This window comes from Trachypithecus francoisi, unplaced genomic scaffold (genome assembly GCF_009764315.1).
Source record: "Trachypithecus francoisi isolate TF-2019V2 unplaced genomic scaffold, Tfra_2.0 Lachesis_group17, whole genome shotgun sequence".
NCBI classification, from domain to species: domain Eukaryota; kingdom Metazoa; phylum Chordata; class Mammalia; order Primates; family Cercopithecidae; genus Trachypithecus; species Trachypithecus francoisi.
In genome coordinates, this window is record NW_022681462.1 from 37,416,915 (window position 1) to 37,441,077 (window position 24,163).

The 24,163-nt window shown below is 42.2% G+C and overlaps 2 protein-coding genes and 1 non-coding gene across 13 annotated transcripts in view; 2 read left to right on the forward strand and 1 right to left on the reverse strand.

Moving 5' to 3' along the window:
• The window catches only part of PTCD3 (pentatricopeptide repeat domain 3), a 32,207-nt gene extending 18,873 nt beyond the window's left edge, over positions 1–13,334 (forward strand). For 2 of the 3 annotated variants that reach the window (XM_033175353.1, XM_033175354.1), the window contains 14 exons: positions 27–87; positions 371–456; positions 1,714–1,858; positions 2,499–2,549; positions 5,836–5,925; positions 6,269–6,297; positions 7,473–7,579; positions 8,331–8,409; positions 8,499–8,589; positions 9,457–9,542; positions 9,993–10,141; positions 11,674–11,715; positions 12,128–12,286; positions 12,615–13,328. In XM_033175353.1, coding sequence (XP_033031244.1) covers positions 27–87; positions 371–456; positions 1,714–1,858; positions 2,499–2,549; positions 5,836–5,925; positions 6,269–6,297; positions 7,473–7,579; positions 8,331–8,409; positions 8,499–8,589; positions 9,457–9,542; positions 9,993–10,141; positions 11,674–11,715; positions 12,128–12,286; positions 12,615–12,705 — 1,266 coding nt within the window. In that variant the 3' untranslated portion in view covers positions 12,706–13,328. Of the gene's footprint in view, positions 1–26; positions 88–370; positions 457–1,713; positions 1,859–2,498; positions 2,550–5,835; positions 5,926–6,268; positions 6,298–7,472; positions 7,580–8,330; positions 8,410–8,498; positions 8,590–9,456; positions 9,543–9,992; positions 10,142–11,673; positions 11,716–12,127; positions 12,287–12,614 lie in introns of all 3 variants that reach the window. The other variant, XM_033175352.1, reaches the window with a different exon arrangement.
• Positions 11,025–11,161, forward strand: LOC117063160. Its single transcript, XR_004428774.1, has one exon. It is a non-coding gene; the product is annotated as a small nucleolar RNA SNORD94 (small nucleolar RNA).
• A 5,691-nt stretch (positions 13,335–19,025) lies between the features above and the next one.
• The window catches only part of IMMT (inner membrane mitochondrial protein), a 53,784-nt gene continuing 48,646 nt past the window's right edge, over positions 19,026–24,163 (reverse strand). For all 9 annotated transcript variants that reach the window (XM_033175357.1, XM_033175356.1, XM_033175361.1 and 6 more), the window contains 3 exons: positions 23,591–23,722; positions 21,927–22,056; positions 19,026–19,976 (listed from right to left, as the gene is read on the reverse strand). In XM_033175357.1, the coding sequence (XP_033031248.1) occupies positions 19,363–19,976; positions 21,927–22,056; positions 23,591–23,722 (876 nt within the window). In that variant the 3' untranslated portion in view covers positions 19,026–19,362. The remainder of the gene's footprint in view (positions 19,977–21,926; positions 22,057–23,590; positions 23,723–24,163) is intronic.

A 24,163-nucleotide genomic window follows, 5' to 3' on the forward strand; every position in this document is an offset into this window, starting at 1 on the left:
CTTAATTTTTCCTTTTCCTTTTCCAGCACCGAGCTTATGAGCAGGCGTTAAACTTGTACACTGAGTTACTAAACAACAGACTCCATGGTGAGTTTGAGAACTCCCCTCCATCCCTTTCTGCATTTCCTTCTTTCTCTTAATTGTCTGTGTGAAGGCTTTGGATCTTGCCTCAGTCATTGGCCTATACTTTGTCTTTTCCTGAGGCATAGGTGATTGAAGCAAGAGTAGAGATCCAGAAAGGAGAGTGGTTTTCCAGTTTTGTGGGCATGTGATTAGCCAAGGGACACATAGGAATGACTGCTTTGCCTTAAACTCTGCCATTTAGGGATTCATCTTCAACCCCAAATTTTATCATTTTATTATTTTACAGCTGATGTGTACACATTTAATGCAATGATTGAAGCAACAGTGTTCGTGATAAATGAGAAATTTGAGGCAAAATGGAGTGATATACTGGTAAGGAGGAATCCTCAATTTATTTTTTAATAGGGCTTAAATACTCTTTGCCAGAAATAGATGGGCTGGCCAGGTATGGAGGCTCAAACCTGTGATACCAGCACTTTGGGAGGCCGAGGCGGGCAGATCACCTGAGGCCAGGAGTTCGAGACCAGCCTGGCCAACATGGTGAAACCTGTCTCTACTAAAAGTACAAACAAAGCCGGGCATGGTGGTGCATACCTGTAATCCCAGCTACTTGGGAGGCTGAGGCAAGAGAATCGATTGAACCCGGGAGGGAGAGGTTGCTGTGAGCAGAGATTGTGCCACTGCACTCCAGCTTTGGCAACAGAGCAAGACTCCTTCTCAAAAAAAAGAAAGAAAGAAAGAAAAAGAAGTATATGGGCTGGAGATAGCATTTATGAGCATGTGCATGGCAGTCACTGTGTAGCAGTTAACTGTTCACTACCCTTTCCGCAGCCCTGGAACTCAGCTGTGTCTGGCACATGAGAAGAAAAAGTTACTTGACCCAGCGTATACAGCTAGAATTCTGGACCATTTTATTCATTTATTTTTCATAATAGTTTTTCTGTTACAAAGTAATGCATATTTGCTGTCAAATTCCTATCAGGTGTAAGTTCAAAAAGTTGAAATCACTGGATTGATTCTTGCCTAGTAACTTAACAGAAACAGCTGGGCACGGTGGTTCATGCCTATAATCTCAGCACTTTGAGGCTGAGGCGAGTAGACTACCTGAGGTCAGGAGTTTGTGACCAGCCTGACTAACATGGTGAAACCCCGTCTCTACTAAAAATACAAAAATTAGCCAGCCATAGTGGCGCACGCCTGTAGTCCCAGCTACTCAGGAGGCTGAGGCAGGAGAATCGCCTCAACTCAAGATTGCGCCCCTGCACTCCAGCCAGGGCAACACGAGTGAAACTCCGTCTCAAAAAAAAACACCAAAAAACAAAACAAAAACAATTTTTTATATCATACTGGTCTATTACTTTTGAGTCTTTTCTTGGAAAACTCTCCTTGGTAGAAGACTGAAGACAGTTGACCATCTCGATCAAGTGGGGTGGGTGTTTGAATTAGCAGGCTTCTTTAAAAGGCAGAATCATGGAACCTGCTAATTAATAAACAGTTCTTAAAATAGGGATATAGTTACTAACCTGCTTTAAACATAAGCAAGAAAGCTAAATTCTTTATTTTGTATGAAACATAGATTATTGGACAGATTACCCAGGCATGAAAGATACTTGTTTTTTATTCAACTAGGAGCTGCTAAGACACATGGTTGCACAGAACGTGAAACCAAATCTGCAGACTTTTAATACCATTCTGAAATGTCTCCGAAGATTTCATGTGATTGCAAGATTGCCAGCCTTACAGATTTTACGTGAAATGAAAGCCATTGGAATAGGTGAGGATGCGCCCTTGAGTCCTCTGAAGACAGAGACTGTGCCAGCCAGAGGTTTCAGGGCAACATAAGCAAAGACCTTTAAATTCTTCTTCTGCTTACATAATATGCTGGAAATTTTGTTTCCACGTTTGGCACATTAAATTAAATGTACTGTACTTATAGTGGGAGTGTCTTTATCATCTTAGTGTTCATTAGTATTTTAGGTACTTTGTTTATGGTTCTGTTGAATCTGAGGAGAAGTGATTGCTTTGAGTCAGCTAGTTTTAAATTCAAGACATTTTTCCAGCATAATTAGGTATTTGAACCTAAGTGTGTGCTAGTGTATTGTATATTTTTCATTAGTTACTTTATTGAAAGTTGCTTTGGGAATCAATTCACTTCAATATATTTTACTGTTCTTAGTGAAGAATGTGACTAATAAGTATTTGGACTTTCAAAAAGTGATTAAGTCTTTATGATAGTTCTTCACCTTTACATTAATGAGTTGGAAAATACCTTTGTTCAAAGGAACAGAAATGCATCTTTTGCTTAAATATTAACATTAATATGTTTTAAATTCAGTGTGTCTCAGTAAACTACATTTTGGATTGCTGTGTGTTTACCTCGTTGTTTATTTTTTCTATCCACCCGGTAATTCAAGAACCCTCGCTTGCAACATATCACCATATTATTCAGCTGTTTTATCAACCTGGTATGTATGGCCTTAAATTGTGTTAATTTATATAGAAAATTGACCAGCTTTCTTGAATTTATGTGATTAATTGTTGCAGGTTATCTTCTCTGCATATGAATTAAGAAAAGATAATTTGTAAATTAACCTGTATAGCCTGAGCAGAAAGTTGTGGCTTTTTCTTTAGAGATAGGATCTTGCTTATTGCAGCCTTGAACTCCTGGGCTCAAGCAGTCTTCCCTCCTTAGCCTCCTGAGTAGTTGGGATTACAGATGCCTACCAGCATGCCCAGCTGATTTTTTTTTTTTTTTTTTTTTGAGACGGAGTCTCGCTCTGTCACCCAGGCTGGAGTGCAGTGGCCAGATCTCAGCTCACTGCAAGCTCCGCCTCCCGGGTTTACGCCATTCTCCTGCCTCAGCCTCCCAAGTAGCTGGGACTACAGGCGCCGCCACCTCGCCCGGCTAGTTTTTTTTTTTTTTTGTATTTTTAGTAGAGACGGGGTTTCACCGTGTTAGATGGTCTCAATCTCCTGACCTCGTGATCCGCCCGTCTCGGCCTCCCAAAGTGCTGGGATTACAGGCTCGAGCCACCGCACCTGGCCTCAACTGATTTTTTTTATTGGACAGTGTCTTACTACCTAAAATTATTCTTGAGGTTAGCACTCTTGTTTATGGTATGAAACCTGAGCTGAAGGGGAGAGGGTTATGGAATGTACTGTCAGTGATGTTGTACAAATGGGAATGGTTAGAATGTATTTTGGCCGAAGTCCCTTTTGTTCTCTGGAGCTATGCTATTTAATACCGTAGCCAATAGCCACATGTGGCCAATTAATTAAAATTAAGTAAAATAATAAATTACTTTGTCACGTTAGTGCTCAGTAGCCATGTGTCTAGTGGCTACCATGTTCAGTGATGCAGGTTCAGAACATTTCCATCTTTGCCAAAAGTTTGTGGACGTTGCTGCCTCAGAGGAAAGGTAAATTTATTATGCAGCCTTTTGGGAGGACCTCAAGGCTCCATTTTTAGGTCAGTTCCAGTTGTCCGCTTTTAGGTCAGTTCCAGTGGGAGCTTTGCTCTGTAGATGGACTTTGGAGAGAGACACACCTCAACTGAGATATCGGCTCTATCATTTATTTACCAGCTATATCAAAGTGACTGGATACCTACCTGAGGAATAGCAGCAGGGTGTGGTGGTTAAATGAGTTCCACACCGTGTCTGCTACTGTGTTTGGAAGGCACATATGAGACACTCCGAATCTTTTGGTTCTTATCCATTTATCCCCAGCCTAAGAAATAACCCTTGAGTTCAGAATTGACAGTTCTAGTCATTCTTTCTTGTGATAGACTATAAAAATTACGGAAGATAACTTGATTCTCTCTGGTTTGGAGGACTAATTTTGTAAAATCCATATCCTCACCTGTATAGGCAAATTTTATCTTTAGGAAAAGGAAGCAAACAGTTAATTGACTATACCTTGGAAACAGATAAAGTTTCCATAATTGTGTCCCCTAAAATTTTACTCAACCTTGGTGAGATTGTGATGGAGCTAGTATTTCTGACCCCAAAGTATATTCCTTTCCTCTGTAACTCTCATCGCTGGTTCAATTGCTAATCAAAGTCAGATGTACTTACATTTCCTAAGTAACAGCCAGGACTGGGGGATGGGGAATCTGGGGGAGCTGTGTTGGTTTGTCTTATGTATATAAATTGCCTGTCTGCAATAATAATTTTGGCTTACACCTGTAATCCCAGCAATTTAGGAAGCCGAGACAGGAGGATTGCTTGAGCCCAGGAGTTTGAAACCAGCCTGGACAACATAGAGAGACCTCCATGTCTACTAAACATGAAAAAAGTAGCTGGACATGGTGGCGCACCCCTGTAGTCCCAGCCACTCAGGAGTGTGAGGCAGGAGGATTGGTTGTGGCCAGGAGGTGGAAACTGTAGTAAGCTGCGTTTGTCCCACTGCACTCCAGCCTAGGTGACAGAGTAAGACCCTGTCTCAATAATAATAATTTCTAGGAATTTACCCAAAAGAGAAAGCCTAAATTAACCAAGAAACAATACATTGAAAAGGGAATATTATGTAACTGATAAAATTAAGAATGTTAGCAAAGGGAAACATGCTTGAGCAAATTGTGGAACTATCTGTACTGTCATTACAACTCTGCTACCACGAACACACAGAACAGGTAGGGAACAGAGTGTAGAGAAATATTTGACTGTGAATATTGTAGATGATTTTCTGACCTATTAGTGCTCAGCTCACGTTATTTTTAAGAACTGCCCTGTCCATTCTAGTTTACTTTTTCTTGACCTCATTCTGATTATATTTAAAGGGAACACAAATGATTACTAGCAAAAAACATTTTTGGTTGGGTGCAGTGGCTCGTGCCTGTAGTCCCAGCACTTTGGGAGGCTGAGGCGGGCAGATCATGAGGTCAGGAGTTCAAGACCAGCCTGACCAACATGGGGAAACCCCCGTCTCTACTAAAATCACAAAAAATTAGCCAGGCGTGGTGGCGGAGGCCTGTAGTCCCAGCTGCTTGGGAGGCTGAGGCAGGAGACTCGGTTGAACCCGGGAAGTGGAGGTTGCAGTGAGCTGAGATTGTGCCATTGCACTCCAGCCAGGGCAACAGTGCATCACTCCATCTCAAAAAAAAAAAAAAAAGTTTTTCTAAGTACGCTGGTTTGGTGAGGGAGTGTGTGTTACTGTCTGCCTCCTACTCCAGTAAGTCAGGCTTCATGTGAAGAGCCTAAAGAAAGGGTAAAGTCGGGCCGGGCGCGGTGGCTCAAACCTGTAATCCCAGCACTTTGGGAGGCCGAGACGGGCGGATCACGAGGTCAGGAGATCGAGACCATCCTGGCTAACACGGTGAAACCCCATCTCTACTTAAAAATACAAAAAACTAGCCGTGCGAGGTGGCGGGCGCCTGTAGTCCCAACTACTCGGGAGGCTGAGGCAGGAGAAAGGCGTAAACCCGGGAGGAGGAGCTTGCAGTGAGCTGAGATCCGGCCACTGCACTCCAGCCTGGGCGACAGAGCAAGACTCCGTCTCAAAAAAAAAAAGAAAGGGCAAAGTCTCAGTGGAGCACATGAATAGAAACCTGTAATTATTCCAGATTTTACAGAGAATTGCTCTCTGCAGGGTGTAGTGGTTCCTTTAGCAAGCATTGGCCTCCACTCAGCTCTATGCGAGGACTTAGGCTGGAGGTGAAGGAAGGAGAAATGTGTCCCTTTGTACTAGGTACTGTGAGGTTGGTGGTGGTAAAGGAAGTGGATTAAACACATTTGCTTTCTTGTTCTGCAGGAAACCCTTCAAATAGATCATCCTTCATCATTTATGATATAATGAATGAATTAATGGGAAAGAGATTTTCTCCAAAGGACCCGGATGATGGTATGTACAGAAATCACTTGTGTTTTCCTCCTCTGAAGACAGAGGGCCAGTTTCCCTGAGTGCCAGTTAGAGGCCTCGTCATCCCTATATAGCTTAGTAGTATTTTTTTTCCTATTTTTTAAATAAATTTGAGTACATAGTAGGTGTATATAGCTTAGTAATATTTGCCATGATCTTTCTGAGAAAGCCAAAATGTCTGTGGCACGTTCCTGCCTCTCTTAAGTTTTTACGTTCGTAGCTTTATTTTACATGTTACCAGTTTTGTTGGCAGGATTTTTGTTAATGCTACTGACTTGAAAATTTATCCATTGTAACCAAAGCTCTTGTGAACTTTGATTTTCAGATAAGTTTTTTCAGTCAGCCATGAGTGTAGTAAGTATCATTTCTTTATTAATTCACTATCCATTTCCTAAATTTATCTGTAGCTGGAGGGTTCTCCCTGGTTCTTTTCACTTTCTAACTCTTCAGTCATGTCTTTGCTTCTGTTTTTTCTTCTTTCTCTAAAATCTATAATTGTTTTTTCTCTTAGAGATAGAGGTTCACTGTGTCACCCACACTGGAGTGCAGTGGCTCACCACAACCTCTGCCTACTGGGTTCAAGCGATTCTCCTGCCTCAGCCTCTTGAATAGCTGGGACTGCAGGTGTGCGCCACCACGCCTGGCTAATTTTTGTATTTTTTTTTTGGTAGAGATGGAGTTTTACCATGTTGACCAGGCTGGTCTTGAACTCCTGACTACCTCCCAAAGTGCTGGGATTACAGGCGTGAGCCAACGCACCTGGCCTAAAATCTGTACTTTTGAATCACATACTATCCCTACCCTTTGTTTTTTGTTTACGTTGATGTTTTTCATGCCCTCGAACAGATAAGCGTCCATAATATTTCGGATTTGACTATTAGTAAGTTAAAATTGATAATGGTTTTTATTTTATTTAATCATGCTTATCATAGGAAAAATTTCAAGCAGTTTTAAGATGAACCCTGTTCCCTAAGGGTAATTTAATTGCTTTACTATTAGATTGGTGCAAAAGTAATTGTGGCTTTTGCCATTACTTTCAGTGGCAAAAACCGCAATTACTTTTGCACCAACCTAATATTTAGTGTGGATCCTACCAAGGTATTTACTCTGGGTACTTAAGCGTATGTATATCCAGGCATACTTTCAGGGTGTTTTATTTATTGACAGCAATCAGTATTTCATAGTAAGAACTATAACTTAACTTTCCTGTGGGTAGATTTTGGAATTACTTCATGGAGATTTTTACTAGTCCAGACTCTGCACTGCAGGTGTCTTTTGTGCGCTTGACCAGATGTTGTTATAGGATTAATTTCTAACGGTATAATTGCTAAGTTAAAATAATATTGTAATAAATTTCACAGGACTTGGGATTTGTCTCCCCCTATTTCTTGTAACTTATTTGCTGTCAACCAATAATACGTTTAATCAACATTTAGTATTTTCACAAGACGCTCTACTGTTTTTATTCATTTGTGAACCACGTGGCTGACAGGGTATCAGAGTGATACTTACTACTTGCAAATTTTCAGTGCTCATCTCTCAGAGATCTAGAACTTGCCTACCAAATACATGACCTTTTAAATACTGGAGACAACCGGAAATTCATTGGACTTGATCATCAGCGTAATTTCTATTAGTAAGTGTGTTGGAAATGTATCCTTTTGCATGAGTTACCATATTCTGCAAGTGGGAGGCTGTTGATGTCCCCTCATACCTCACCTCTGGTTTCAGGCAGCATTCCAGTGATCTAATAGGACATGTTAATTGAGCACTTAGGAATTAAAGCAGTGGTAAAACTGCCAGATTTGAAAGACTGTACTAGCTTGTGTCCTTTGAGTTTGTTTTTTTTTTTGGCAACACATTAAAATCCACATATCTTTTTCCTCTACCCCCTCTCATTTTACATTTTCAAATTGTCATAGCAGGGTGAGCCCTGAAGTTTTCCTCTCATCTCCCTTGCTTTTGTATTCAGAGATCAAGATACCGGAACCCAGAGATACTCCCTGAATGGGTTTGCTTTTAGGCAGATAAGAACATGAATTTAAGAAGGCAGCATGTTAACAGATGTGTGAGAATCGTTTTCTGTGTATCCAAATCCTTGTTTCACATTGAATGTTTCTAAAATGAATTTGAAGTTCAGTATCTGTTCACCATGACCTAAGAGTAGACAGAGGAAACAGTTAGAAATGACCCGTGAGGGTAACGGGTTCAGTTGGGAAGTCAGCATATACTGGCAGCTCTTAAACCAAGTGTTGGCTCGTTTAACTTGAAATTGTAAGTATTTTGAAATTCTTTGTAACATATAATATGCTATAATTTCACTCATTATTTCCCCTGTTGTTAGGCATAGGGACTTTAGACTAATATACTTTTTGCCTTCATCACAGTTCCAAGTTCTTCGATTTGATTTGTCTAATGGAACACATTGATGTCACCTTGAAGTGGTATGAGGACCTGATACCTTCAGTAAGATGGTTCATTACTTGTTATTTATCATTCTAGATGAATTGGGTTTCTGTAGATTAATGCTTTAAAAATGTGTTTCTCTTAATCAGGTCTGCTTTCCCCACTCCCAAACATTGATACATCTTCTCCAAGCACTGGATGTGGCCAATCGGCTAGAAATGATTCCTCAAATTTGGAAAGGTCTGTTTTACTTTGTGTGTGTCCAGGTGCATGTCACCTCAGTATCTTCTATTTTGATAATGAATGTGCTAACATTACTGTTAGGGGATGAAAACTTCCATTTTGACTGAACTGAATGTGTTAGTTGAGATCTACTTCAAGGTCACGTGCTCATGTTGCATGTTGACTATCAGGAGAAAAATTTGTTGAAAATGACTTAAGTCAGTACCTTGGTGACATAGGAATGAGCTGAGTTTTGTGCACCTGTTGTGTGATATGACCCAAAGAAAGTAAGTGCTGATGACGTGGCAGACCCTAAAAATGAATGAAGGCCTTGGATCCGAGAGCCTGTGCAATTCCTCTGTGCCAGTATGGCCTCACTTTGCTAACCAGTCAGTGATGATTATGATTCCAAGTCATAGCCATGAGCGTCACACATCACGGGTGTGTGTACTGGTCTGTCTTATGTGTATAACTTGGCTGCAAAATGAAATAGATACTCTGTATCTTCCACTAGGTGACTTCTGTATTATAAGCAAGTAGACTCTAGTCCTGCCCTCCTGCTTGACAAGACTGCTCTAATGAGTAATAAAAGTATATCAAAAATTCCCAAGTGCTATAAAACAGTGTCTTGTCTTACCACGTGGAGCTGGTGGCCGCTCCCATGTAGTACACGTGCTGTGATGAACACTTCACTGGAACAAGGCCCAGGCATTGGCTTTTACATTTGTTCCACCTTGAATCCTGGTGGGTTTCTGGAATCCTGGGATAAGCCTAGAATAAATAATAGCAACTTATTTTTACCCAGCAAAAAATAGGTTGACAGTGAACAAGAGAGTGTTGGTTTTACATAACAATGATCACTGCTTGTTCCTTTCTTGTCTCAAGATAGTAAAGAATATGGTTTCACTTTCCGCAACGACCTGAGAGAAGAGATCCTGACGCTCATGGCAAGGGACAAACACCCACCAGAGGTAGGCCTGAAACTCACCAGCCAGTATATCCTCCTATACTGAGGTCTTCTTAAGGCTAGCTTCCCCAGTTTCATCTGCCATTTTGGAGAGTTCTGCCACCCAAACCCATATTTGAGTGATGATACATCTAAACATATCTTGCCTTTAGCAGAAATCTGTCCTTAAAAACCCTCTTTCCTGTAGTCCAAAGCAAGCAACATGAAATTAGCTTCTGTCTTCATCTTGCTTTTTAAAAAATCTCCATCTACAAAGGAAATGCATAGCTGAATTTGAAAGTTGTGGCTAATCAAAATACTTAGGACAGGGTCCTTTTTTAATTACTCATGTGCTATACACATAATATATTCAAATGGTAAAATGTATTTCTCAGAATTTAAGGATCCTGTAATTCTGAACTGAAATTCTCACAAAATCAGTTAGGCAGTTCTGCTGACTCCTAAAGCTTCTCAGCTTCAGGTGGCATTTGCTGACTGTGCTGCTGATATCAAATCTACATATGAAAGCCAACCCATCAGACAGACTGCTCAGGATTGGCCAGCCATCTCTCTCAACTGTATAGCTGTCCTCTTTTTAAGGGCTGGGAGAACTCAGGAAGCCTGGTGAGTACAGTACCACAAGTATACACTTTAGAAGCTTTTGTATTTGGATCTAAAACATTGACCCACGCTGGTAGAAGTTCTCTCATTTGGCCATATAACAAGTATTTGATTCGGGAACTTGCAAATACCAACTAAAAAGGAAACTTTTGAAAGAAGACAATATGCATGATGTATTTGAGATAAGGCATGGTTCTCTCAAACCATAGGCTGAGAATTAATTGTCTTTCCCTTTCTGCTTTCTATGTCTATGGACAAGTAAGTCACTTAACCCCATTACTCCACTTAAATGGACTAAAGATGAAAGTAACGTGATCAAGGAAACATAGTTTTGAAAATGTTTTGGTCATTTGGGTTATTGAAGTATTTTTGGATGCTTTTCCCATCCTGCTCTCCAACTTAAAATGTGGGCTATGTACTTAGACTTCTGGAAGTAATGTTTATACACATTAACTAAACTTGGCCTTGACCACAACCCATCCTTGGTTGGTGCCACTGTGTTCTGGTTATGTTTTTATCAGCACTTCATTCACATACTGATTTTTGTGTTTGTGAATGGGAACCTTAGGCATATTCATGTTTCCAAAAATGAACAAAAGGATCTTTTGTAGGGATAGTGACAGGTGGTTTTCCTGTGTTTTGTTTTGTATATAAATGTGTGTTCTAAGAGTCATGAGTGGGAGGTGCTTGTGCATGGCTCCTTGTACAAGAAAGTAACTATTTGAACATCCGATGGCCAGTCAGCTATCTCCAGGAAAAGATGAAGGCTTGTCTTTGAGGTGCAGCTCACACACGCCCCTCTAGCAACTATGCTGCTAGTGACAGAGACGTATGACATTTGCATTTGGTTGTTAGCTCAGGCAGTTTGGCACACACTTGATACGACCAGGCTGTGATGATTGGCGCAGGGGTACGGACCTCAGCTGAGTCATGGGAGCTGAATGTATGTGTTTCTCTTTTGTCCTGCGTGTGGCAGGCTAATGGGGAGCACTTACATGAGACTGTTGCCTCAATCTGAGCCTGCTCTTCATAACAGAATTCTAAGACAGACTGAACCCCTGCCGTATTTTAAGAGAGGGAAACAGCATTGTTCTGTTCCATGCCTCTTTTCCAGCTGTGCACAGGATGGATTCCCTCCCTAGGACAGTGGTGATCCTCTACAAGAGGACAAATACAGTTGGAGTATCCCTTTTCCAAAATGCTAGAGACCAGAAGTGTATGGGGTTTTAGATTTTGGAGCATTTTTGGATTAGGAATATTCAACCTGTACCAGCAAGTCTTGACATTGGCAGCATATCAGATTTACCTGTGAAAATTGCAGTATAGATTCGTTTGGGGAGTTTAAGCACCTGTGGTGATTCTCATGTACACGCAGGGCTGGGAGCTAGTAGAGCCCACAGATGTGTGTCTTTGGGAGCTTACAGTGTAGTTAAGAAAAGGGCATTTAGTCTCTGATTACAGAGGGATGACAGCTATAGTATCTGATTGCCTTGTTTTTCTAATAGTATTCATAATCTTTTTCGTATCTTGAGCAGGAAAATGTTGGGACTTTGCAGGAAGCATAATAAGATCCCTAGGTAAGTTGAAATCAACCAGCTCTCTTTGAGTACGGCCTAGAAGTAGCCACATTTGGAATTTTTTCACCAGCCCTAGCCACCACATTTGGGCACTCTTCTGTTAGGCAAGCATACCGTCAACTCCCTAGTATCCAGGGCGTCCTGAGGCAAGCAGTTTTTTATCTGTGCTCATGGATCACCATGAGCTACACAGAATAGATCATCATGAAGTCATAGTGAATGAATGTTGATAATCCCTTTGGCCCTTTAGACTTTCCAACCTCACTGGAAACAAAATAAATGTTAGACTTCATCTAATTTTGTCTCCAGAAGTACTGTTAGGAATTCTATTACTGAACTTACACTGGATCTTGCCTATAAATGTTTTACTAAAGAGGCTGGAGAAAGTTCACACTTTGCCTTTCTTTTACAGAAATGAGTTGCTGAATGAGTTTATGGACCATGCAAAAGCATCTAACAGCCCTTCCCAGGCCATTGAAGTAGTAGAGCTGGCAAGTGCCTTCAGCTTACCTAGTTGTGAGGGCCTCACCCAGAGAGTAAAGACTGATTTTGCAATCAACCAGCAACAAAAGTAAGTGGGTCACCACGAAGGAAAGTTTGTAAAATGGTGCAGACCTTTCGTCCATCTGCCCATTCAAAATGTTCATAGCTTTCTATCCCCTGTATTTCCTTGCAGAAGGTCAGAATGTAGTAATTTAATGATGATTTCATTTGTCATGCAAGTCAGGAAGGCCTATAGATTTGACTGTTAGAATCTTTTTGTTCCTAATATACTTTAATGCAGCTGCAGGGTCCCTTTTTCTGCTTTCAAAACTGATAGGCTATAGGTGTCAGAGACACCAAGAACCCCAGCACCCAATTGAATTGCAGTGTAATCCTCCATTTTCTTTTCTTAACAGGGAAGCCCTAGGTAACCTAACTGCACTGAGCAGTGACAGTGATACTGACAGCAGCAGTGACAGCGACAGTGACACCAATGAAGGCAAATGAAAGTGGAGATTCAGGAGCAGCAGTGGCCTCACCATAGCTGCTGGAATCACACCTGAGAACTAAGATATGCTAATATTTAACACTGTTACAAAGAAGACAAGATAAAGATTTGGTGACTTTGTTACTGTGAGGCACAGTCAGTACACAGCCGACTTATGTAGATTTAAGCTCCTAATTTGCTACTTAATAACCATCTATTAATGCACGGTTAAAGGTTTAGCATTTAAGTAGCAACATTGCGGTTTTCAGACACATGGTGAGGTCCATGGCTCCTGTCATCAGGAGAAGGCTGCACACCTAGTGTCTGAGCTGACCTCACGCTGCTGTCCTCGTGCGACCGGCATCTCCCTGCCGCTGGGCTTCTGCCTCTGCTGGCCTGTGCGCTGTGGGGCTGGCCCTTCATCCTAGAAAGGTGTTCCTGCAGTTCTATCACAGTTGGGGCTGGGTCAGTACTTTCCCAATTTCAGGATATTTCGATGTCAGAAATAAGCCTCTTAGGAATGACTCAACAAGATAATGGCAGTTTAGGCTGCACAACTGGTAAAATGTAAATAAATGTTGTAATTAATGTACACGTTTGCATTTCTCTTAATATAGCCATTGCCATAGTTTTCCAACTTGAACAGCCATGTATGTTTCATGTCTCCCTTTCTTTTTGTCTATAGCTGGTACCTATTTTAGTGGTTGAAATGAGAGAGTGATGACAGAAGGATGTGGAATGTATTCTTGACATCATTGTGTTATTGCTGGTAATCAAGTGGGTAACGACTACTTCTAGCAGCTCTTACCACTGTGACTTAAATGGTCCTGGAAGGCAGTAAGTGGAGGTTTGCAGCATTCCTGCCTTCATGAGGGCTTCCCCCACCAGCCACTTTGCACATACCTGGCTTGCAGATTTACTTAGGTACCCCGTGAGTTGTCCACATGAGCAGCTTCATCTTTACCTTGCCAGAGTTGACAATTATGGGATGCTCTAGTCTACTAATACTTGTGTTCCCATCTGTCTGCCATCCTCTGAAGGCCAGGACCCAGTCACACATCCTTAGAAACCAAAGTATGGTTTGTGCTTTCTCTTAGGATGTCAGGTCTTAAGGCATTTAATTGAAGGAAACCCCCTAACCCCCGCAAAAAAAAAGCTGATATAGTAACTAGCTACTTAAGCATCCATGGGTATTACTCCGTATCAAAGCAGATTTGTAGGACAGAGAGGAAATTAGCCTCCAGTCTTGGTTTACAGCTTCCAAGGAGAACCTGGCCACCTGAAAGGTTAACTCAGTCCCTTCCTGTCTCTGGTTCATCAGCACCTGCAGATGCCTGACTCTTGTTAGCCTTACTATTCGATACAGTCCTTAGATTCATGGTATGCGTTTCCCTATCCAGGTGCCAATTCTGAATCACCATGTTGCTCTGCAGCTAGAGTTGATAGGAGAAAATCCCATCTGGGAAGATGGCCCATGAATTTGTAGTGGACTTTTCAAAATGAGTGATTTGTTAGCTTGGTACTTTTATGTTTGTGGTACAGATACTCCAAACCTATGCTCTGAGCAATTAACTGCCTTGAACTCAGAGAAAAATTAAGGCCTCACAGGGTAAGTCTCCATTCTCTGTAAATGCTTATTTTATCATAGTCTAGCCTCTACTATCAGTAAAATGTTTTCTTTGGGTGTGGTGACTCACACCTGTAATCAGCACTTTGGGAGGCAGAGGCGGGAGGATCACTTAGGTCCAGGAGTTTGAGACCAGCCTGGGCAACATAGTGAGACACCAGCTCTACAAAAAAAATAAAAAGCCAGACTGGCAATGTGCACCTGTGTCCCAGCTAATTGGGAGGGTGAGATGGGAGGATTGTTTGAGCCTACTAGAGGGAGGTTGCAGTGAACCATGATCGCACCACTGCACTCCAGCCTGGGCAACAGAGCAAGCCCCTGTCTTAGAGAAACCAGAATTTTGGAAGAGCAAATAGGGCCAAGTGTGGTGGCTCATGCCTGTAATCCCAGCACTTCGGGTGCCAATGTGGATCGCCTGAGCCAAGGAGTTTGAGACCAGCCTGGGTAACAGTGAGACCCCCCTCCCTACAAAAGATTTTAACAATTAGTTGGGCGTAGTGGTGCATACCTGTAATCCCAGCTCTCTGGAGACTGAGGTGGGGGGATTGTTTGAGCCTGGGAGGCTGAGGCTGTAGTAGCCATGATTGCACCACTGCATTCCAGCCTGGTTGACGGAGTGACCCTTGTCTCCAAGGAAAAAAAAGCAAATGGGATTAAGGAGTCTCATGGAATGGGGAGGGGTAAGGGAGTCTTAATATATGTGGAATAAACTTGCTCAGTGTTGTTGCCACAGAGTTACATTACCAATGTGTAGAAGTCAGAAACTGGACTTCGTTTGGTTCAACCTTTGAGGATTTGAGGATTGTCTTAAAATTATAGCCATCAAAGTATTCAAGAGGTTGGATGGCACTCAAAGATTCTACATGTCTAGAATCAAACTCAAATTAGCACCTAGGTCTTAGTAAATGCTTTATGAATGCCACCAACTCTGCAAAGTATTCATTCGTTGATTTTGAGACCTTAGTCACGTTGCTACTACAAGTAGGGCATATGACCTCTTAAGAAACAACTTCGAGAAGTCCTTACGTAACCACAGTAAAGCAGACCCTCCCCTTTCAGCAACCTCAAAGCAAAAAAACAAACAAAACCCCTAGTGAGCTGCTGTATGAACACTATGCCAGGCACTAGGCTTAGAGGAAAAGATGTCAGATTGTACTGTCACTGGCTATGTACCTATAGTCTCTAAGATAGGGTAGCCTTTGTCTTTCAAACTGCATTGCAATATAGATCTGTGCATAGATATATGCATTCAGTGTAGCAAATTGTGATTTAAATTTTTTACTGCTGGTCATGGTCAAAAAGTAAGATATGCTATGAAATTGAGTCACTAGGAGCATGGATGTATAAGGCAGGTTTTATAGAACCATTTAGATTCAACATTAATGGTAGAGTGGCATTTTACTAAAAAAATCGGCGTATTTGGTTTGGGTGCTGTAAGGCAGTTTGCTAGGACATGGGATAATCAGATTACACAAAATGTAGGCAGTGAACAAGTCTTCATCCTGGCCCAGAAAATAGCCTATTAAAAAATGCTGTCCAGGCCAGGCACAGTGGCTCATGCCTGTAATCCCAGCACTTCGGGAGGGTGAGGCTGGAGGATCGCCTGAGTTCAAGACCAGCCTGATCAACATAGTGAGAACCCATCTCAAAAAAAAGAAAATGTCCAGCTGTGGACTTTCAGGATTCAGTACTGCTGGGGATCAAGCCCAAGAACGTTTTTCAGAGCTCTGATTTAAGGTGCTTGAAAAGTAAGAGTGTCCAAGAGGAATAAAGGTCACGACAGAATTTACTCCCAGGACAGTCTAAGTTCTGCACAAGTACCCGTGGTGTCTGTTCCCACAACAATGGCCCCTTCACAAGCTCTTGCCTCACAACCCCTGCAGAAGCCCTTCAGCAAAACTGATAGACTAGTGAAACCTACTCCTCACGTGGGTAAGAGTTGCAGTGGGCAGGTGACTCTCCTGCTTCCTGCCCCCATCCTTTGCTTCCTCAAGCTCCCCGCCAATCTCAGGGCCCATGGATACATCAATGGGAAGGAAGTCAGGGGAGAACAGACCTATCGTATAACAGGGATGTGGTGACCACTGGACCTCATGAAGAGAATCTGCCTGACATTTAATAAGCCTTTTTATTTCCCTTCTGCGTTACATCAAATGATCTGTTCTGCACTGAGCCAAGCAAGTTACTTTAAAACTGGTGGCACAACTCATTTGGGACTTGGAGACTGCTTTTATCCAGAACCTGTTAAGAGAGCAGGGGATTTAAATTAATACAAAGGAATACGAAGGTAGTGTGCCTTAAAGACTGTCTAAAATTAGGTGTTAGTTTGTTACATTATTAATTTTGAAATATTAAACACGAAAATGTTCAGTCAGGATGCATGAGTTTTAAAATGTTGAACACTGTCCTACATCAGTGAGGAGGGAGGCAAGATAATTTCAGACTAAAACAGATTGAGGATGAAACCAAGACAGAAGTGATGATTTGGCTTTTTATGATTTTTGCTGTGGCAGTAGCAGTCGCGTGACTTTTCACTTGCAGTATAAATGAAAGGTTGAAGTGAAGCCGACCTGCCCTAATGGCTCAGGGCTATAGCCACCTCCCAGATAACCCTGGCCCTTGGGACTCCATCTCCTTGAAGTAGCACTGAGAACCCAAGAAGAGGCTCCGCTGCTTTTTGCACATAGTTACATCTCAGGAAGATTTTTAAGCACGAGAAAGGAAAATAAAGGCCTGGCCAAGCAGGGTCCCCTTTTCAGTATCATCTTGGTTCCTAATAAGCAATCAAGGAGGTGGGTGTGTTGGCTGGTAAAGGAACTACTAAGATTCAGAAGCCTGCAGTCTTCATTATTTTGATTTACAGGTTAAAATAAACCACTCGGCTGGGCGCGGTGGCTCACACCTACAATCCCAGCCCTTTGGGATACCAGGGTGGGCAGATCATGAAGTCGGGAGTTCGAGACCAGCCTGGCCAACACAGTGAAACCCCATCTCTACTAAAAGCACAAAAAAATTAGCTGGGTGTGGTGGTAATCCCACCTGTAATCCCAGCTGCTCGGGAGGCTGAGGCAGGAGAAACGCTTGAACCTGGGAGGCAGAGGTTGCAGTGAGCAGAGATCGCGCCACTGCACTCCAGCCCGGGCGACAGTACGAGACTCTGTTTCAAAAAATAATAATAAAAAATAAACCACTCAGTATTGTTTCTTCTAAGTTCAAACAGATAATCGTATCTGAAGGAAGTTATTTCGGGGTTCCAAGATAAACTTAGATTTTCTTATAATCTATAATATTTTACATTATCTCATACAAGTAAAATAGAAATTATAAGCATTTCTAGTATGACAAATAGGGAAGTTTAGCTTTACAAGTAATGTATTTTGCAATTTTGTGCCATTCCAAAAGGGAAGACTGAATTTAGAACAGTCCTATTATCTTCTAATAAAAACTTAGTATCCCCCAGGTAGGTGGGCACAGAGTGCCTCTCTCTGCCTTTGAGATTAAGGGCATTAATCTCAGGAAGGAATACAAAGCATGTGTTCCAATCAGAAACTAGATGTATTTTGCTGAATTAAATAAATCCACTTAGGAGGGAATACAAGGACTACTGACAACATTTAACACAAGCCAAAGGTGGACCAATATATCCCCAAAGCAAAGGACAAGGCCAGTGCCATACAGACACTAGAATGTAATTACCCAAATGCTGGGGCTGGCATACACCTACAGATGCAGAGCCTGTCCCCTTTGTGATTGCAGATGTGTTGCTCAGAAAAAAGTGCCTCCTCAATTTCTTTGTAAACACACAATCCCCAACAAAAAGTTGTAACTCTGAAGAAAGTTGACAATATTTTTATGTAGAGATGGTGGTCTTCATGGATTAAAAGAATTTGTTAGTGCTTATGCAATAACTTGTACTAATCTTTAGAAAGGTGAACTGAGAAAGTTCTCTGGGTTTTACAGCAATCTACATCAAATACACAACAAAACCATTTAATCTCTTCATTAAGATTTCAGGCTCCCCATCCCCACTTTGAAGGGATTCAGAGCCTGGGTACTAGGAAGAACTGAGCTCCGTTACCATTGTTTTAGAACTGGGAGCTGTGACCCATACAGGGCCGCTGAATTAACTTGTGGGCAGACCAACATTTTAATGTCACTAGAACGATATATCCCCAATTACAGATACATTGGCACTTTGGCTTGTATATTACTCTTTTGAGACTGAGCAACAGGAATCAATTCACCAAAACCTTCAAAGCCAAAAAGCAGGCTGTGGACTTCTGGTGACGCAATTCACAGCCTGGAAACTGTGTGTGCCAGAAGTTCCTACTTCTGCTGTTGTTGTTTCTCCAGGAAATTTTCTGTACATACAACAAGCTAGAATTTTTTTTTTTTTTGAGAGAGAGTTTTGCTCTTGTTGCCCAGGCTGGAGTGTGATGGCACAATCTTGACTCACTGCAACCTCCACCTCCCGGGTTCAAGCGATTCTTCTGCCTCAGCCTCCCAAGTAGCTGGGATTACAACAGGCATGTGCCACCACACCGGCTTAATTGTGTATTTTTAGTAGAGACGGGTTTCTCCATGTTGGTCAGGCTGATCTCGAACTCCCAACCTCAGGTGATCCACCCGCCTTAGCCTCCCAAAGTGCTGGGATTACAGGTGTGAGCCACTGCACCCGGCCAGAAATGCACTTTTTGAAAACGGGTAAGATACTCAGTTTTCATCTTGTTGCTTTATTCAGTTTGCTCCAAGGGCAAAATCAACAGTAGTACAGATCACAAACATTATTTTGATTGGCCTCACAAGCCTCATCAGTAAAACCTGAAAAAACAGAAAAATGTTACACAAGTTGCAAAGAAAGCACTCCTGGAGTTCACTGACATGATAGCAAATGGAAAGAATATAAATGCAACAGGTGTTAACATTTACAACAGTACTTGTAAACCTGCTCATTTCTAGACAATTCTGGGACCCTTGTTGCGAACCCTTCATCTATCACTGCTGATTTCCTTTGACATGAAATACAACTTTATGAAAATCTTCCTAGACCTTACTCTGGCTGCACTTGAGTGGTTCCTATTCCTACGGCGCTGGCATACGCTGTCAGGATTTCCACTATCTGTTTCGTTTCTAGGGTCATTCGGGCTTCCTTCAGCCAGTCCTGTGCCACTCGTCTGGATTCCCCCTTCAGCTGATTGACAAACTTTGCTGCTAGCTCCAGATCACCATGCTCAATGCAATAGGAAGCATATGACAGTAATTTAAATGTGTTTATATCCTCAGGGCAGAGCTCCGGGGGCGGCTTCAGTTGCTGAGGCGGGAATAGGAGCAGGGACTGTAGGTAGGAGAGGAAGTACTGGTACAAGCTATTTCTGGTTTCATCAATCATTGCTACCCTTCGGGCCAGTTTTTGAACAGCATAGAAACGGGCTCTAAGGGTCTCTTCACTGTACACCCCACGGGTCAGGGACTCTGGAGGGATAGCTGCGGTTAAAGCTTGGGTAAATTCGTTATCAGAACAGTTGGCTTTGATGGCCTCAACTGCACTACCCAGTGGGATAGTAGGTGTTTCTGCAGATGAGGTCTTCATGCTGTACTTTAACGCCTCCACTGAAAGCCAAAGTTGGTGGGCTTTTCTAGCTTCCTCTTCAGCAACTGCATGACCTACAAAGAAAAAAAGGCAAAGCCAAACATTTTTCTCTATATCTGATGACATACATCCACAAAACTGATGCACATTCAACAAGCTACGTCTACACATGTGGAAGATGAGGCCAGAAAGAGTTTCTTACAACCCCACCCCCACCACTTATTTCTGGTGTATTTTCCTAGCTGGCCTCTTCGTATCAATCAGGCAGTAAGACATGACATGATTTTATGGGGACTTGTTTTCACTAAAGTCATGGAGAAAACAGGGAGGATATACATGCACCAGCACAACTAAGTCTCCCTTCCCTCTTCCTGTGACACCCAGGACAATGCTAGGTCAAAGAGTACACAGAAGTCATTCACATAGGCCGGGCGCGGTGGCTCAAGCCTGTAATCCCAGCACTTTGGGAGGCCGAGACGGGCGGATCACGAGGTCAGGAGATCGAAACCATCCTGGCTAACACGGTGAAACCCCGTCTCTACTAAAAAAATACAAAAAACTAGCCGGGCGAGGTGGCGGGCGCCTGTAGTCCCAGCTACTCCGGAGGCTGAGGCAAGAGAATGGCGGGAACCCAGGAGGCGGAGCTTACAGTGAGCTGAGATCCGGCCACTGCACTCCAGCCCGGGTAACAGAGCCAGACTCCCGTCTCAAAAAAAAAAAAAAAAAGAAGTCATTCACATCTGCATGCTATCTAATCCACATATTTTTACCTTTAATAGTTGAGAAAGAAACATACTATTTAAATTAGGCTAAGACTTATGCTAAGGCCATCAGAAATTTTCTGCAAAAGAAATGAGACTTTAGGGCCAGGCACAACGTTTCACGCCTGTAATCCCAGCACTTTGGGAGGCCAAGGTAGGTGGATCACTTGTGGTCAGGAGTTCAGGACTAGCCTGGCCAAGATGGTGAAACCCCGTGTCTACTAAAAATACAAAACCTGGCTGGGCGCGGTGGCTCAAGCCTGTAGTCCCAACATTTTGGGAGGCCAAGACGGGCAGATCACGAGGTCAGGAGATCGAGACCATCCTGGCTAACACGGTGAAACCCCATCTCTACTAAAACAAAAAATTAGCTGGGCGAGGTGGCGGGCGCCTGTCATTCCCAGCTACTCGGGAGGCTGAGGCAGGAGAATGGCATAAACCCAGGAGGCGGAGCTTGCAGTGAACTGAGATCCGGCCACTGCACTCCAGCCTGGGCAACAGAGCGAGACTCCATCTCAAAAAAAAAAAAAAAAGGTACAAAACCTTGCCAGGCGTGGTGGCACGCACCTGTATCCCCAGCTACTCAGGAGGCTGAGGCAGGAGAATCGCTTGAACCCAGGAGGCAGAGGCTGCAGTGAGTCGAGATCACACCACTGCACTCTACCCTGGGCAACAGAGCAAGACTGTCTCAAAAAAAAAAAAGAAAAAAAAAAAAGAAATGGGAGACTTCAAATGAACTTAACAGACTACTGGATCTTGAAATTCCATGAGTATGGAATTTATTTTTATTGTTATGTGACAAAAAAAGATTCCACAACATCCTAAAAAACCCATTTTATTAACACCCTCATTGTCAGGACATTTCTCTTTCAATGTGGCACATGGAGGCCTCAGCATAAATACTGTCCATTTGGTAGTTGGACTTGGCAAATCATTTCCTCCAGATAACCCACCAGGCCTGCAGAAGGCAAGCATGGGACCACACTGACGCCTAGCCCTTACCACCCAGGCACATGAGACATAACCAAAGGGTACTGGGTAAATAGCCTTGTAAATGGTGATTTTGTGTTTGTCATACAAGGTATAAAATTTCTAGTTATATAGATTTTGCCATTACTTTTAATGGCAAAAACTGCAATTAAGTAGCGTGATTAGTATTTTTATGTCCTGATGTCAATACATATACCCCATTTTCCCTATAAAATTATTTTAATAAATTATGCTGAGGAAAATTATCTGTAAGATAACATAGCTTATGCTTACTCTGAACAGCCTGTTCGATTCCTCTGAGTCTGGCATAGGCAGTGTTTATATCCAGAGTAAAGTTGTCAACTTGCTCTTGACTGAGACGACGAAACTGTAATTCTTGTTCAGAGAGTTTCTCAGACAGGTTCTGAAATAAAACAAAAATGGTTTCAGAAAAAAGCGACACTCAATGCACGTCACGTAACTGTGTAATCTTCCAGCAACTACTTGCTGAAGCAAAGAGGGCCTTACAGTTGTCAAGAAATTCCTACATTTTGTGTAAAGAAAGTTTCAAAAATGTCTGACTCATATTTGATGCATATATATATATATATATTTTCTTTTTTTTTTTTTTTTGAGACAGAATCTTGCTCTATTGCCAGGCTGGAGTGCAGTGGTGCAATCTCGACTCACTGCAACCTCTGCCTCCGGGGTTCAAGTGATTCTGCTGCCTCAGCCTTCCAAGTAGCTGGGATTACAGGCACGTGCCACCATGCCCAGCTAATTTTTGTATTTTTAGTAGAGACGGGTTTCACCATGTTGGCCAGGATGGTCTCGATCTCTTGACCTCGTGATCCACCCGCCTCGGCCTACCAAAAAGTTGGGATTACAGGCGTGAACCACCATGCCCAGCTGATGTATATAATTCTTTACAAATTTACGGATGGAACCTAATATTAGAGGAAGCATACCAAGAGAAGAGAGAAGGCTGTTAAAGTCAGAAACAAACTGCCAACTGTATTTTATTTTTGAGACAGCATCTTGCTCTGTCACCCAGGCTGGAGTGCAGTGGCACAACCTCAGCTCACTGCAACCTCTACCTCCCAGATTCAAACGATTCTCACGTCTCAGTCTCCAGAGCAGCTGGGATTACAGGCATGCACCACCATGCCCAGCTAATTTTTGTATTTTTAATAGAAACAGGGTTTCGCCATGTTGGTCAGGCTGGTCTCGAACTCTTGGCCTCAAGCAATCCACCTGCCTCAGCCTCCCAAATTGCTGGGATTATAGGTGTGAGCCACTGTGCTCAGCCACAAATTGTCAGCCTTAGAAAGTAAAGTAGCTGTACTGCAAACCTAAACGTAATAATTAAATTCTATTCCAATAACATGTATTTAAGAGCTTATCCATTAATTTTTCTCAGAAAAATATCCATCAAATAGAATTTAAAATACCTTTTCATATTGACATACATTGCGATTCTCTGGAAGATTGTACTTAGAAAACCTCAATATCTTCTTGCAAGACAAAGTAACAAGTTAATATTACTGTAAATGATTTCTTGAACAGAAATTATAATTACGGGCATCTTGATAATTTACTGGGATTTCAAAGCCTAACATCTCTGGGAAATTACCTCAGTTACAAAAATCTAATAAGCACTACCATGCCATCTATAGGAGGAAGATGCACATGTCAAATATTACCGTCTGCATTCCTGAAATCCCCTTTACCAACTCTCCTTAAAGCTCTGAAGATTCCAAATGACTAGAATATATATTTTAAAAACACATCTGATCATGAACACACAGGTACACCATTATGTAAAAAGAAGCAGTTTTGTAGACATACAAGGAGATTTCCAATTCTTTGACATCCTTGGAGTACATTAAAAGGAAAGGAGAGTCTGTTAATCCTGTCAGGAAGAGGGGAGTAGGGCTAAAGGGAGTCCAGGTCCTCACCTGCTCAAATTCAGACTTCAGTTCCTGTTCTTGTACCCTAAGGACATCACGCAAGTGATCAGTGTGGGCAGCTGCCTGTCGGCGAAGTTGGGTTCTCATTTCATTCTCCATGGCATCTCTGACTTCCTCTATCTGTGAAACCAAACATAATAATTATTAGTTTCCAATTCTCCACATATACTTTTAGGAAAACAGAAAGCCCACTATCAACCATGACAACAGCGGCTTCCATATCCTGAACCCCTCTAATGTGCTGGGCATGTGTACACTTCTACTTCTTATATGAAACAGAAAGCTAAACCCTGGAAGGTGACTCAAACAAGATCACACAGCTGTGGCAAAAAACAGATTTCAAACAAAGGTCTCTATCACCCCCAAATTTGTGGTTTTTTCCACATCACCAGGCTGCCTCTCATATAAAACACTCATTTCCTGAATCACATGCTCCTCTGAGAAATAACTAAATCCAGGATATGAAGAAAAGTAACTATATACTTGGGATCAAGTGTAGCTTTACTACAATCATCTGTGTGACCTTGGGGAAATGATTTCTCTTCTCAAATCTCCGCTTTC